The sequence below is a fragment of the Staurois parvus genome, unplaced genomic scaffold (assembly GCF_062004578.1).
Source record: "Staurois parvus isolate SC_StPar_1 unplaced genomic scaffold, SC_StPar_1.0 ptg000071l, whole genome shotgun sequence".
Lineage (NCBI taxonomy): Eukaryota > Metazoa > Chordata > Amphibia > Anura > Ranidae > Staurois > Staurois parvus.
In genome coordinates, this window is record NW_028317867.1 from 4,090,151 (window position 1) to 4,105,588 (window position 15,438).

The following is a 15,438-nucleotide window of genomic DNA, read 5'->3' on the forward strand; positions in this document are numbered from 1 at the left end:
GGTACGTCCTTTGGCCCAACACATTTCATGACAATAACTCCAGTGCTTCAGGAGTGGACTCCCAATATAAAGTTTGTAAGCCTAGAAAACAGTATCATAGAGTGTGTTCACAAAGTCCCCTAAAAACAGGGGGAGGGTAGAGATGGTACAGTATTTATGCATATAAATGTCCATTGTTTTCTATCATTCAATCTTGTGCAAGCAAAAGTGCTGTTTTTTTTTTATTTTCCTTGCATGTAATTGGGTATTCTTTGCAAAGTAAACCTTTACCTCATTTACTACACCCTGGAGCAGGTGTCTCCAAACTTTTTAAACAAAGGGCCAGTTTACTGTCCATAAAGCTTTTGGGGGGCCAGATCATGGTCACTTGGAGTAGAAAATATCCTGGCATCCATGAGAGTAAACCGTGAACCATCTGTAGTATCAGGTGGAGGAGTATTTGGTGTTAGTAAGGGGAATAGTTCTGCATCCTTGGTGTCAGTGGAAGGAATAGTGCCCCTTTGTTGGTGTTAGTGGCAAAAATTATTCCCCACTGTAGGTGCCAGTGGGAGGGATATTGCCCCAAAGGCTGAATAAAGGCAAGCAAAGGGCCGCATCCCGTCCCAGGGCCACAGTTTGGAGACCACTGCCCTGGAGAAACTGCACTTTCAGTGCAAAGTATATTTGCCTTTAGTAAATTAACCCGATTTGTTTCTTGGTCAGTTTTTCCTGATGCTTTTTTTATATTTGTATCAAATATTCATTTTACAAATGAACATTTATACAGAGTGAATGCATGACACATGGCTTGAAAAGCACTCTAGGCTTGCTAGCACGAAAACCTAGCACTACATACTCTACATATATGAATGCACCCAGTGTTTAGCCAAGTAATATGGACAAGTGCAGCTTGGCCTAACTCTTTTAGGAGAAAGAAGGTTGAGGGATTTGACCTCCTGGGTGAATAACAAAAAAAATGTCCAAGAAAGTATATGTTAACAAAATTGCAGTTTTCTTTTTTTGCAAAATCTTTTTGTACAGAAGATAAAGAATTTGAATGTAACTGGTCAAAAATGAAATGAGGATTTGCCATCCAGCTCTCACATTTCCGTAATACTTTTAGAGATCACGTCAGTGGGTTTATTGTCATGATATAGAATAGATGATCCCTAGTGTTTGTGTTTTTGTTTTTTTTATAGTGCAGAGAGATACCTATATATATATATATATATATATATATATATATATATATATATATATATATATATATATATAAAATTTTCTTCTTCCAATTTTCAAATAATATTTCCCAGTTTTTTCCTAAAAGGCTATTTTTTAACTGGTGATAGTTGTCAGGTTTTATGAAGTGATAGAAGCCAAACTCCAAAGTGTTGTTGACAAAATCTACTCTTGCAGTGGGCCCCCCTTGCACTGTAATGGTTAAATATTCATTTTTACTAAAATTGTTGCACTCAGAATCTGGTGCAGCTGTGCATGGTAGCCAATCAGCTTCCAACTTCAGCTTTTTCAAGTACGCTTTGACAATAAAACCTGGAAGCTGATTGCTTTCCATGCACAGCTGCACCAGGTTTTGCACTCTCCGGTAACTTAACCCCCATTATGTCTGGGGGTAGAGAAACAGGCTGTATTACTTACCATGTCTCCCTGCTCCAGCAGACTTTGGTGCTGTACTCCTCTCCCTGGTGTTCTGGTTTGTGTGCTGTTTCTTCAGCCTCATCACATACAGTGTAGGACTATTAACCTTGAAATTTAAATAGAAGAGGTAGATGTGCAACCACGACAGAGAGTACCTTTGAGGGGTGGCTTTGTGGGACTAGTCACACTAGTGGAGGGAACCTACTGGAACAAGGAATAAGGCTGGCCATACATTATACAATTATCTTCCAATTTTCTGCCCAATTTCCTTTGGATTTACCTTCAACTGTGTAGTGCAAGGGCCTGCCTATTTGGATACAACTGAAAGTGTTGTTTAGGTTTGTCCTCCTATTATATGATTTTTGGTAAATCTAAACCAAAAATCTCCAGATAATTGTATAATGTATGGCCAGCCTTAGGCAAGTATTATACCTTATTCATGCACCTCTAGACATAACAAGATTTAACCCTTGCAGTGCAGGTGTCCCACTGCTAGGGTACTTTTTTGCCTTGATTTGGGCTTTAAAAAGAGTGAAAAACAATCAGCTGTTTGTGATGGTAAATAAATAACTACACCCACAGGCCCATATTATTGTTTTCTTGGAGAGTGTGGGGATAGCAACACACATTTTCCTAAGACCCAAGCTGTATATACCTTCTTAGATATTACTGAGCAGTTTCAGGCCCTTAGCTTGCAAACTCCAACTACAAAATAGCTTGCAAATTGCAGTCCTCTTTAGGGACACCCCACTAATTGATGTTTAAGATATGAAAACAAAGAACTTTTATAAGGGTCAATTCACCAATGCTTAATGTATGTGGTATTTTCTTATGTGTACTTATTAATTTTTCTTAACTGAAAAAAGATCTTTTCAGTTCGCTAAAGGTTTGATCTCAGAGATCAGCCAAGATTTCCTGCATTCTTCTCTATGCTGGCTTTGTGATGCTGAGATTTGTGAGGTCGCCATTATGAAGACCAATTATTCCAGAGGGAAAAGAGGCACAACAAAGCATAGTTGTGTGTTGGAGTATGCAGCACCCTAGGAGCTGTATTCTCTACAGGTCAGTTAAGATTTGACAGGTTCTCCCTGAGTTCTCTAATAATAAAAACAATAATAGTAGAATAATAGCTATGTCTTTCCAGGGCAGGCTTACAAATAAAAATAAAATTACTTACTGTGCCACCAGAGCTTTAATTACATTTAGGAAAGTCAGGACAGGGGAGGTTAGTTGGTCAGTATAGCCAGCAGTACAGATGATCATGATATGTAGATCTGAATTATACAACTTGTATTTTTGTGATGGAATCTAGGTCTTCATGGGAGCTCTGGAAAATTGACGGGATCCACATCCAGTCTGAATAAGTTGTCAGTCCAGAGTTCAGGAAGTCGCAGGTCTCAGTCATCTTCATTACTGGATATGGGCAACATGTCTGCCTCTGATTTGGATGTCGCTGACCGCACCAAGTTTGATAAGGTATTTTCAGGTTATCCTTTTAGGCTGTTTGCAGTGCTATTTTGTGTTATTTGGTTTTATACAAGAGTGACTAAAACAAACGTGTTTGTTCTAATTATGTCATAAAGTGTATTTAAACCCAGAAACATGTAAAAGTGTGCTATATCGCAGCTTACTAGTCCTTGTTCCAATAATTTTTAATAGTTTTATTTAAAAAAGATTTTACAGAAAAGGTACAAACAAATATGGCATCCACTTCTTGCTTAACTGTGGCCAGTCAGAATAGGTTACAAGTAGGTTGCAAGAAACAACAAGCAGTCTGAGATACAAATCTGTTATTTAAGAAAATGACAAAACTAGGTCCCCCTATGAGACTTGGGGACATCAAATACTCTACTGTTGTGATCTTCCAAAAAAAAAAGGATTTTTATCAAGACAGGTCATATAATCAACTACGGCCTGTATGGCCCTGTGGATTCCCACCAACAGTCTAGTGTTTAGAAAATGTAGATAGGACCTGCCCAATTCCTTACTCAGTACTTGGGGAAATCCAAAAATTCTTATTGTTGCAGAGGGAGGAAGCTAAGGTCAAAAGAATCAGATCAACGTAACAAAATGAGTTTGTAAAGTCTGGTGTAGAAATGCAAAAAAGCTTTCATGATCCTTTCTTTAGTAGTTTGGAGGATGTAATTAGCATAATAGATTCTAGGAATGGTGAAGGTTGTGTTCTGTTTTTTTTCTCCATAATACATTTTTATTGAATGAAAATGGCAAGTGCTTACAAGGTGGTCCACAGACATTTAAAATACAGATCAACATCCAATCTAGTACCATAGCATGAGTAATTGTACACAATGTAGGCACAATATTTAATCAGAAGAACATCTGTGGTGTTAAGACCCCAAAGGGGTACAAGCATATGTTCTGGTTTATCTCAAAAGGCAAGGAAGGAAACTGTATTTATCCCCAGATTCAGAAATATGCTATGCCTGACAACGGAGTTAATGTCGGCCATTGCTTTCTCCTGAGTTAGGTCTACATTATCATGCATACTCTTTCCTTACCAGGCCATTTTTCAGTTTTCAGTACTCTGACAGCTTGACTGAAAATTATAATTTGATTTAAAGGTTTTTGAGACCAATAGAGCTTTTATTTGGTGTATTTAATAACTGATTTTTATTTTCATTTTATTACTGTATAAAGGAGAAAAGGATAATAATTTTGAAAACAAAACCTGCCTATTTTATTTCTTAAGACCCTAAAATGCTGTCAGTTAATTTGTTTAGGGCATAGCATATACTGTGCAGGAGTCAAGACAGGAGTTGCAGATATCAGTGGTCAGGAGTTAGTGCCCCCATATTGCTGGTCAGTGGTGAATGCTCCTTTAAAGTTGGTAGATAATGGTGTGCAGCCTGCCAGATTAGGACCGATTAGAATCTGGAGTGATATCCCCATCATTCGGTATTGGTTCCCTGCCAAGTATTGTTAATCTGTAATGAGTGCCCCATAACTGTTGGTGGTCAATATGGCCTGTGTGTACCCCCTCTTCCTTGCTGCTTGGTGTACCCTACTTTTCTATTCTGTGTGCTTCTCTTTAGTTTGTGGTCAGTGGATGTAGTATTGTTTACATTAGAAAAGTAGGAAGGCAGGAGATCCCAGAGAATTAGTGGGGGGGGGGGCTCTTGTAAACACAAGCATTGTTTACATCTGTGATCACTGTGATTGGCAATCATCACAAGGCATAGAGCCACTCTGATTAACTTTGTGCATTTTGCCTGGGATCTAATGTAGTTAATGACTGTTGATCACAGGCATTAATTGGGCACACTGGTCACATGTCTGTTTTCTGCGGTGCAGTTTATAAACGGCTGTCCAGAAAAAAAGCAGCCGCTATTGTCTCTCTCTAAGTTCTAGTTCCAGGGAAGACAGGTCATATTCCTATCATGGAAGAATTATCTCTGCTTTTGCAGTAGCAGCCTTTAATTGACTGTACGTATATATGTGTATAGCCACCATTAAAGTGTGTGTGGGTATTTTCTGCCTTTGTGTTTTAATTATTACCTTTTGTGTTTTATGTTATTGTCTGTCATAGTTTAAAATGCTTAAATATGCCTAATGAGGTCTACACAGTCAATCTATCCTGTATTTTCTCAGATATTTGAACAGGTCTTAAGTGAACTGGAGCCGCTTTGTCTGGCAGAACAAGACTTCATCAGTAAATTCTTCAATCTATCTCAGCATCAGAGCATGTCTCGGACATCTATGGTAAGGTGCACTGTTTATTTATTAATGGTAGTTGTGTTAGTTTTATTACCATTTCTGTCTAGTTTATTGTTTTCAAGCCAGGCAATAAAAAGCTACAGAGTGCAAAAAGAAAAAAAATAGAGGAGGAAGCAAAATTATATGCCTTATTGAAGCCAGAGGTTAAATAAGTCTCAATGGGAAGATTATATGGCCATTTAACCACTTCATTACCAAGCACTTTTACCCCCTTCCTGCCCAGGCCAATTTTCAGCTTTCAGCGCTGCTGCACTTTGAATAACAATTACACGGTCATGCAACATTGTACCCATATGAAAATTTTAGCATTTTTCTTCACACAAATAGAGCTTTTTTTTGGTGGTATTTAATCACCAGAGAGTTTTTTTTATTTTTTGATAAAACAAAAAACACCTGAAACTTTTGGAAAAAAACACACTTTTCTTCGCTTCTGTTATGAAATTTTGCAAATAAATAACATTTCTTCATAAATTTAGGTCAAAATGTATTCTGCTACATTTCTTTGGTGAAAATAATAATAATAATTGAATTTTTTTTTTTTTTTCAAATCTTTCTATTTTTTTTTTTAATTTTTTATTTTTTTTACTATTTTATTTTTCAGCACACTGTGACCAAAGCAATACAATGTTACCATAGTAACATTGGACTACTTTGGGCAAGTAATCAGGGTTTTTTAACACATTATGATTGCTTATACCAATGTATTTCATTGATATTTGCAATCATTGTTACTGAATGAAATTGATTCATTCAGTCTTTTGTTGTGATTAGCTGTGATTGGGCAACGCTGATCACATGATACAGATGGGCTCTGATTTGCCCTGTCTGTATCATGTGACTGTCTTGACCAGTCACAGCTAACAACATAATTATATACAATGGATGGGATGACAGGAAGCCATCCATTGTATACAATTCACTTGTTATCTGCTGTGATTGGTCACAGCGGTCACATGACACTGGTAATGCCGGTGTAGTCATATGTCATCAGCTGTGTCCCGTGGACACAGTCGGTGGCAGATCGCGCCGCTCCGCGGCCGCATGAGCGACTCGTTTTGACAGGATGTTATATGGCGCCCAGTCACAACGAGGAGTGTCCTGCCCGGCCATCAATCTGCTGTAGGCTGGCCAGGAAGGTGTTAGTGTATTTTATGCATGTTACCTGTAAAAGTGTCCTTGGTTTAAACATCCAGAAGCCTTGAGACTGAAACTGGGCACCGCCATCTTGAATGTGATGTCAATAGCCCCAGCACATTTAGTGCTACCACTTAAGTGGCACTCTATAGAATTCACTCCTTCCCAGGCAGCTACATAAAAGGTTGTGTATGGTTGTTAGGGGAGAGACAGGGATGCTGGGCCAGCACCGACAGTAACTAGGTATTCTAGGCACATGCAAGTGAATGAAAAAAAATTCTTATTTGGGGAAAAACACTACAAATGAGCATTTATAAAACTTGATTTTCTGTCTTTTTACCTGTAGTTTTTATTTAAGTTAGGGACAAGGTCTCTATGGAATTGACCCTAAAGAATGCTCTGGCCTTTATGTAAACCTGTTACTGACGAGACCACTCATTGAAACTACATATATTCTTTGTGGTAATGCGTTGATATGAACACACTGAATATTTAAGAATATCGTTGCTTACTTTCCAAGAGCCAATCCGTTTTCAAGACAGTCCTATCTTGGATAGATAACATGGCAGGCTGGAAATCGTATCTCCTGTAAAAGCTGAAATCTTCCTGCCCTACTTATTCTTTGACACACAGTTTATGTTTGTTACAGGTTATGCAATATGTCCCCCTGCTTGGAACAATACATATTTCAAAAAACTAAATGGGCTTTATTTGTGGGGTTGGGTGCTTTAAATTTTAAGTTTGGAAGATATACCACTTAATGGAAAATGGATACCTAAAACCATTCTAATTTGATACATACTGTATAATTTTATATATTCTATTGAAATGCCATTTGCCATCCATCTGCGAGGAAAAATGTCCCACTGCTGCTTCTGCTTCCATGGTTGTTTATTCTGTACCCTTTGAGGGTACTGACATCTACAGTCTGGTTACCCTGTGGTTTTAGGGTCTACCTTATCTGAGTCCCTGTCAGCTTGGTCGGTCAGTCAGGGGTGGTCCCCATATCTCCCTGGGCTATCTCCAGACAGAACAAACTAGTTTTCTGTTGCAGGTATCCTTAGTTGAATACAGGGAATACCATAAGGACATCATGGGACGTGTCCACCTCTGGTTAGTTCCCTCTTCCTTGGCTACTCTGCAGATTTGTGAAAAGAGCCTTCCTGGCATTGTTTCCTAGTCTAAACACAGGTGAATGTTTTTTGTTGTCCTGACAAGATTCCTACCCCTTGTTCCACAGATGATGCTGCTTCATTGGATCTGAGGAGCATGGAGTATTCTTGGTCCTGTGACTCTTGAAGTCATGAATAGGCAATGTTGTATCTAGTCTCATCCTCAGCTCCATTAGGGTGTAACCTGTCTCACCCATTTTATGTTCTAACCTACTTGTGTTTCCAATGCATCTTACCCCTTCAGTCATGCTGACTTTGTGGGATCAACTTCTGAGTTCTCTGCTGGACATGGGAGTCATTTTCACACCCTTCTGAAGTTGTAGTTTCTAGTGAATTTTACTGTTCTCCCTGATGAGTCTCACCTTGAGGTGATTAGAAAGACAGAAGCAAGAGTGATGGCAGGAAAAAGAGCAAGTGGTCCATTGAGTCTGCCCCGTTTTTCTTTATTTAAAAAAAAAAAACATATATGTATATATATAAAATCTTGTAAAATAGGTACTGAACAAGTCACCATCTTTCTAGGTAAATGCTATTGACATGAAATTTACACCACATGTCGGTAACAACCCATGCAATCCATACATACAAAGAAACCAAAACAAATAAGTTCAGAAATTAAGTTGTGTAATAAAATGGAATGACACAGGGAAAAAGTATTGAACTTGCTAACTAAAATTTATTTAATAGGTCGTAAAAATCCTTTGTTGGTAATGACAGTTTCAAGATGCCTCCTGTATGGAGAAACTAGTCTCATGCATTGCTCAGGTGTGATTTTTGGCCCATTCTTCCACCCAAACAGTCTTCAAATCCTAAAGGCTCTGTGGGCCTCTTCTATAAATTCTGATCTTTAGTTTTTTCTTTAGATTTTCTATTGGATTCAAGTCAGGTGATTGGCTGGGCCAATTGAGAGTTTGCTTGGCTTTGTGTTTGGGATCATTATCTTGCTGAAATGTCCACTCTTGTTTCATCTTCATCATCCTGGTAAATGGCAGCAGATTTTTTATCAAGAATGTCTTTATATATTTTTTCATTCATCCTTCCTTTAATGAAATGGAGTTTCACTGTTGGTATTGTGTTTTTGGGGCGATGCACAGTGCCATTTGACCTCCCGAATGGTGTGTATTATGACATCTAAAGAGTTAAAGTTTGACCAGACTATATTCTCCCAGTATTTCACAGGCTTGTCTAAATGTTGTGCCGCAAACTTTTAAATGAGCTTTAACATGCTTTTTCTTCAGCAATAGAGTCCTGCGTGGTGAGTGTGCATACAGGTCACGGAGGCTGAGTGCATTACTTATTGTTTTCTTTGAACAATTGTGCCTCCTAATTCCAGGTCTTTCTGAAGCTGTCCAGAAGTGGTCCTTGGCTCTTGGACAACTCTTCTGATAATTATTTTCACTCCTTTGTCAGAAATCTTGCAAAGAGCACCTGGTCATGGCTGGTTTATGGTGAAATGATGTTCTTTTCACTTCCGGATTATGGCCCCAACAGTGCTCCCTGGGACATTCAGAAGTTTAGAAATCCTTCTGTAACCAATGCCATCAGAATATATTTTTCAACAATAAGTTTGCTAAGGTCTTGAGAGACCTTTTTGCTTTTACTTGTCATGAGATGTTTCTTATGTGACACCTTTGTAATGAGACATCTTTTTATAGGCCGTCAGTTGATATTAATTTTGCACTGACAAGGGGCAGGACTGCTTTCTAATTACTATTAGATTTCAGCTGGTGTCCTGGCTTTCCATGCCTTTTTGCACCTCCCTTTAAATCATGTGTTCATTACTTTTTCCCTGTGTCATTCCATTTTTTAACACATAATTTTATTTCTGAACTTATTTGATTTGGTTTCTTTGTATGTATGAATTGCATGGTTTGTTACCGACGTGGTGGAAATTTCATCTCAATAGCACCTTTCAAAATATATTTACCTAGAAAAATGGAGAATAATTATTGTACCTGCTGTGTGTGTATGTATGTATATGTTTATATATATATATATATATATATATATATATATATACACATATATCTATATCAGCACTTTTAATATATTCACATATATATATATATTTGTTCATTCACATCATTCCCTAACCCTCAAGGAGTGTACAATCTAGGGTTTTTAACTCACATCCATATATACACATACTAAGGCCAATTTAGACCGGATGCAAACTCCAGGCACGTGGTGCCGTGGTCGGGATTTGAACCAACAACCCTTGTACTGCCAGGCGGAAGTGCTAACCATTTAGTCACTGTGCTGCCCGTATATTATATAGTGCATTCATAGAGTATTCAGACCTACTTCACTTTTTCAGTTTTGTTATGTTGCAGCCTGATGCTAGAGTTGTTTAACCACTTGTCCTCCAGAGGATTTACCCCCCCCCCCCCCCCCTTCCTTACCAGGCCATTTTTTGCTATACGGGACTCCATTAATTTAACTGACAATTGCGCAGTAATGCAACGCTGCACACAAATGAAATGTATGTCCTTTTTTCCCCCACAAATAGAGCTTTCTTTCATTGGTATTTGATTGCCCCTGCGATTTTTTCTTTTTCATTTGTGCGCTATAAACAAAAAAAGACCAACAATTTTGAAAAAACGCCCAATATTTTTGACTTTTTGCTATAAAACATAGCCACTAAAAAATTTTTAAAAAATCAAATTTCATCATAAATTTAGGCCAGAATGTATTCTGCTACATGTCTTTCTTAAAAAAAAAATCCCAATACATGTAAATTAATTGGTTTAAATTTATAGTATCTACAAATGGCGGTATATATACTGGAATTTTTTTTTTATACTAGTAATAGCGGCGATTAGTGACTTATAGCAGGACTGCGGTGGGCATTCTGACACTTTGGGGGGGAGACTGACTAACTGCCACTGACATCCCAATGACACTAATGCAGTGATGCTAATAAAAAGCACTGACACTGTACTAGTGACACTGGGCAGGAAAGGGTTAACATCTGGGGTGATCAAAGGGTTATCTGTGTGCTGTTTTACCATGTGTGCTGTGTGTGTTTTACTAGGGAACCATGCTGCTTTGTATTGCTCTGCTATGTCGGTGCTGACTGGGAAGAGATCTGTGTTGTTCCTCGGCTTTCAGCAGGTGCCAGCGGGGATTCTCCAGCTGGGACCTGGTGATTGACAGCTGTAGCCACCAATGATGGCACAGGTAGGGCAGTGCGCTTACCCCCTACCCGGAAGTGCAAAATCACGTATATATACGTGTATAAATACTGTATATTAAATACTGTATAATAATATACGTGATTTTGTGCAGCCCTGTAGCAGTAGTTCCGGATGAATTCATTTTTTTAATTAATCTACACTTAGTACCCCATAATGACTAAGTGAAAGCATAATTTTAGAAATGTTTGCATATGTATGCAAAAGGCACTTGAAATTTAGCTCAGGTGTTTCCCATTTCTCTTGATCTTTGCTGAGATGTTTCCACACCTTGATTGGATTCCACCTTTGGTAAGCCAAATTGATTGGACATGATTTGGAAAAGCACACACCTCACTATAAAAGGCCTCACAGCTGACGATGCATACTGTATCAGAGCAAAAGCCATTAGGTCAAGGAAACTGCCTGCAGAGCTCAGAGACCGGATTATTGCAAAGAACAGATCTGGGGAAGGCTAAAAAAAATTGTGCTGCACTGAAGGTTCCCAAGAGCACAGTGGCCTCCATAATTCTCAAATTAAAGAAGTTTGGCACAACCAGGTCTCTACGAAGAGCTGGTCAACCAGACAAACTGAGCAGTCGGGGAGAAGGGCCTTAGTAAGAGAGATGGCCAAGAACCGGATGGTCACTCTGACTGAGCTCCAGAGATCCAGTGTGGAGATGGGACAAAGTTCCAGAAGGACAGCCATCACTGCAGCTGTCCACCGATGTGGGCTTTGTGGCAGAGTGGCTAGACGGAAACTTCTCCTCAGTGCAAAACACATGAAAGCCCATTTTGGAGTTTGCAAAAAAAAAACACTTGAAGGGCTCTCAGACTGTGAGGAACAAGATTCTCTGGTCTGATGAAACCAAGGTTGAACTGTTTTGCCTCAGTTCTAAATGTTTCGTCTGGAGCAAACCAGGCACTGCTGATCACCTGCCCAATACCATCCCAACAGTGAAGCATAGTGGTAGCAGTATTATGCTCTGGGGTAGTTTTTCAGCAGCAAGGACTGGGAGACTGGTGAGGGCTGAGGGAAAGCTCATTGGAGCAAATTGCAGAGATATAATCAATGAAAACCTTTTCCGCAGGGCTCAGGACCTCAGACTGGGCCGAAGGTTCACCTTCCAACATGACAGCAATCTTAAGCACACAGCCAAAACAACACAGAAGTGTCTTAGGGACAACTGTGAATGTCCTAGAACATCTCTGGAGAGACCTGAAAGTGGCTGTCCACCAACGGTCCCCATCTAACTTGACTGAGCGTCAGAGGATTTGCAAAGAAGAATGGCAGAAAAGTCCCCAATTCAGGTGGACAAAGCTTGTCACATCATACCTAAAAAGACTTGAGGCTGTAATTGCTGCCAAAGGCGCTTCAACAAAGTACTGAGTCCAGAGCACCTGCTGCCATTTTTCTGCAACCCAGTTCCTATGTTTCCGTGCATATTTTAATCGCTTGGCCTATTTTCCATGTCCTATGCACAAAAACATAGGACCTGAGGTGCAGAAAATTAGCAGCAGGTGCTCTGGGCTGATGAATCAAAATTTTAAATATTTGGCTGTAGCAAAAACAGTTTGTTCATGAAGGGCTGGAGAGCGGTACAATAATGAGTGTCTGCAGGCAACAGTGATGCATGGTGGAGGTTCCTTACAAGTTTTGGGCTGCATTTCCTTACATGGATTTGGAGATTTGGTCAGGATCAATGGTGTTCTCAACGCTGAGAGATACAGGCAGATAACTTATCCATCATGCCATACCATCAGGGAGGCATGTGATTGACCCCACATTTATTCTACAGCAGGACAATAACCCCAAACATGCAGCCAATGTCATTAAGAACTATCTTCAGCGTAAAGAAGAATAAGGAGTCCTGGAAGTGGTGGTTGGGCTCCCACAAAGCCCTGATCTCAACATCATCCAGTCTGTCTGAGATTACATGAAGCGACAGAAGGATTTGAGGCAGCCTATATCCACAGGAGATCTGCAGTTAGTTCTTCAAGATATTTGGAACAACCTACCCGCCGAGTTCCTTCAAAAACTCCTATGCAAGTGTACCTAGAGGAACCGAAGAATCAATGTTGTGTTGAAGGTAAAGTGTGGTCACACCAAATTTTGATTTGGTTTGGATTTCTCTTCTGTTCATTTACTTTTCATTTTGTTAATTGATAAAAATAGATATTTATGTTTCTATTTCTGAAAGCATTCTTAATTTACAGCATTTCTTACACCTGCCTAAGACTTTTGCACAGTACTGTGTGTATGCAAGCTTACTGGCCACTTTATTAGGTACACCTGTTCAATTGCTTGGTGACACAAATTGCTAATCAGCCAATCACATGGTAGCAACTCAATGCATTTAGGCATCTAGACGTGGTGAAGACGACTTGCTGAAGTTGAAAACAAGCATCAGAATGGGGAAGAAAGGGGAATTAAGTAACTTTGAACTTGGCATGGTTGCTGGTGCTATGGTTTGCTGGTCTGAGTATTTCAAAAACTGCCGATCTACTGGGATTTTCATGCACAACCATCGCTAGGGTGTGCAGAGAATGGTCCGTAAAAGCTAAAATATTCAGGGAGTGGCAGTTGTGTGGATGAAAATGCCTTGTTGATAAATGTCAGAGGAGGATGGGCAGATTGGTTCAAGATGATGGGCAACAGTAATTCATGTCAGTAAGGACCAAAATCTCTGAGGAATGTTTCCAACGCCTTGTTGAATCTATACCTCAAAGAATTAAGGAAGTTCTGAAGGCAAAAGGGGGTCCGACCTGGTACTAGCAAGGTGTACCTAATAAAATGGCTGGTGAATGCATTTTACTTTTTGTCTTGAGTATAGAGCTATGAATTTCCCAAGCATGTTTGAATCCGCGCACTTTTGACTGTTCTGTTTTCCCAATCTCTCGAGGTATGAAGTTCTCTTTTCAGAACTCTTATGTGGTTAGGTAAGCAGAGGCTTAGGACCCAACTACTTAGACTGGCTGGCTTTATCCTTCCATTGTTTTAAACCTTTTACTACTAGGGACTTAAGCCCTTTCCTTGTTAACTATGTCGGATTGGTTGTTTTTATCCCTCCCTAAATGGTAATTTGTTATGGTTCCGCTTTTTTCAGGGTCAGGTTGTCCAGCTTCTGGTTTGGGCTATTCTATAGTGCTTTCCTCTGGCATTTCCTGTGTCCTTCAATGGACTTCAAGAAAAGGATTTTGCAATGAATACAAAAAAATCGAATTATTTTGGTGGCTAGTGGCTACTGTGGAGTTAAACCAACAGTTTACTATTGTGGTCAACAGTTTCTCATATCCATCAGGAACCCTGGTGATGCTCCAGATCTACACATTTGCTGTGGCCATGAGGCCCCCCTATCTTTCCCTCTGAAGAATGCAGCAGAAGGGTTGGATTACTGGAGACCTAAAACATAAAAGCTAATGGCTAAGTCCACTGGACTTCAACTATAACTGAAATATCATTTGACCCTTTAAATATTGGGGTTCAGATAGGGGTATGAATAGTTTGAATGACAATTGCGCAACACTGTACCCATATGACTTTTTTAGCATTTTTTTGAGACCGATAAAGCTTTATTTTGGTGGTATTTATTCACCACTGGGATTTTTTTTTTTTTTGCTATATGAATGAAAATGTCCAAAAATTTTGAAAAAAAAGTGTTTTTCTTGTAAAAGTTTGCAAATAAATAATATTTCATCATAAATCTTGGCCAAAATTTATTCGGTTATCTTTTTAGTAAAAAAAAAAAAAAAAACCCAAATTATTTTATAACCAAAAATTATGATTTTTAAAACTTTTTTTTACATTTATATTTTTTTTTATATTATTATTTATGGTTTTTTTTTCTACATACTGTCAACCTAGCAGTAGAGTGTCACCATGGTGACACTGTGCTACTTGTGGGGGCGATGAAGATTTTTTTATTTATTTTATTTTTTTTTACACTGATTGTTTTTACACCCATAAAGGCTATAAAAGCAATCATTTCTCCTTCTCTCTGGCTGCATTCTTGCAGCCATTAGGAACTACTGTGTGAGCTGTGATTGGTCACAGCTTGTCACATGGCACAAGGCTGTTGTGAATAGCCTTGTACCATGTGACCTCATTCACAGATTTCACACGTTGTAAGCAATGATGTCAGAAGTGACATCTTGCTTACTGCTATGTATGTGATCACTGATTGGCCAACCAGTGATCACATGATCGGGACCTCGCACAGAGGTCCCGTACGACGATCAGTGTTTCACTGTGTCCGGAGGACACAGCGGGCAACGGATCGTGGTGCTGAGCACTCCCAGGGAGCGCAAACAGTCCATAATGGCGGGTGCCGTTAATGAATGGCAACCCGCCCCTGGACTGCCACCGTCCGGCCATTTATATACAGCGGCCGGATGGCAAGTGGTTAAAGGTTCTGTTTTTTGGGGTTTTTTGTTTTGTTTTTGTTTTTTTTAATAGCAAACATGTTCTACTTACCTGCTCTGTGCAATGGTTTTCCCCCAAAGAATGCAGTAGGGTGAAAACGTTCTTCCTTTACAACCACTTTGAGGTTGGAAGCCCAAATAATAGGTTTGCTCTTTTTTGCTTTGGC

General features: G+C 39.3%; 1 protein-coding gene across 8 annotated transcripts in view; it reads left to right on the forward strand.

Annotated features, from left to right (window-relative positions):
- Positions 1-15,438, forward strand: part of EXOC1 (exocyst complex component 1) — a 105,493-nt gene that overhangs the window by 70,209 nt on the left and 19,846 nt on the right. For all 8 annotated transcript variants that reach the window (XM_089669268.1, XM_089669270.1, XM_089669273.1 and 5 more), the window contains 2 exons: positions 2,948-3,111; positions 5,245-5,355. In XM_089669268.1, the coding sequence (XP_089525394.1) occupies positions 2,948-3,111; positions 5,245-5,355 (275 nt within the window). The remainder of the gene's footprint in view (positions 1-2,947; positions 3,112-5,244; positions 5,356-15,438) is intronic.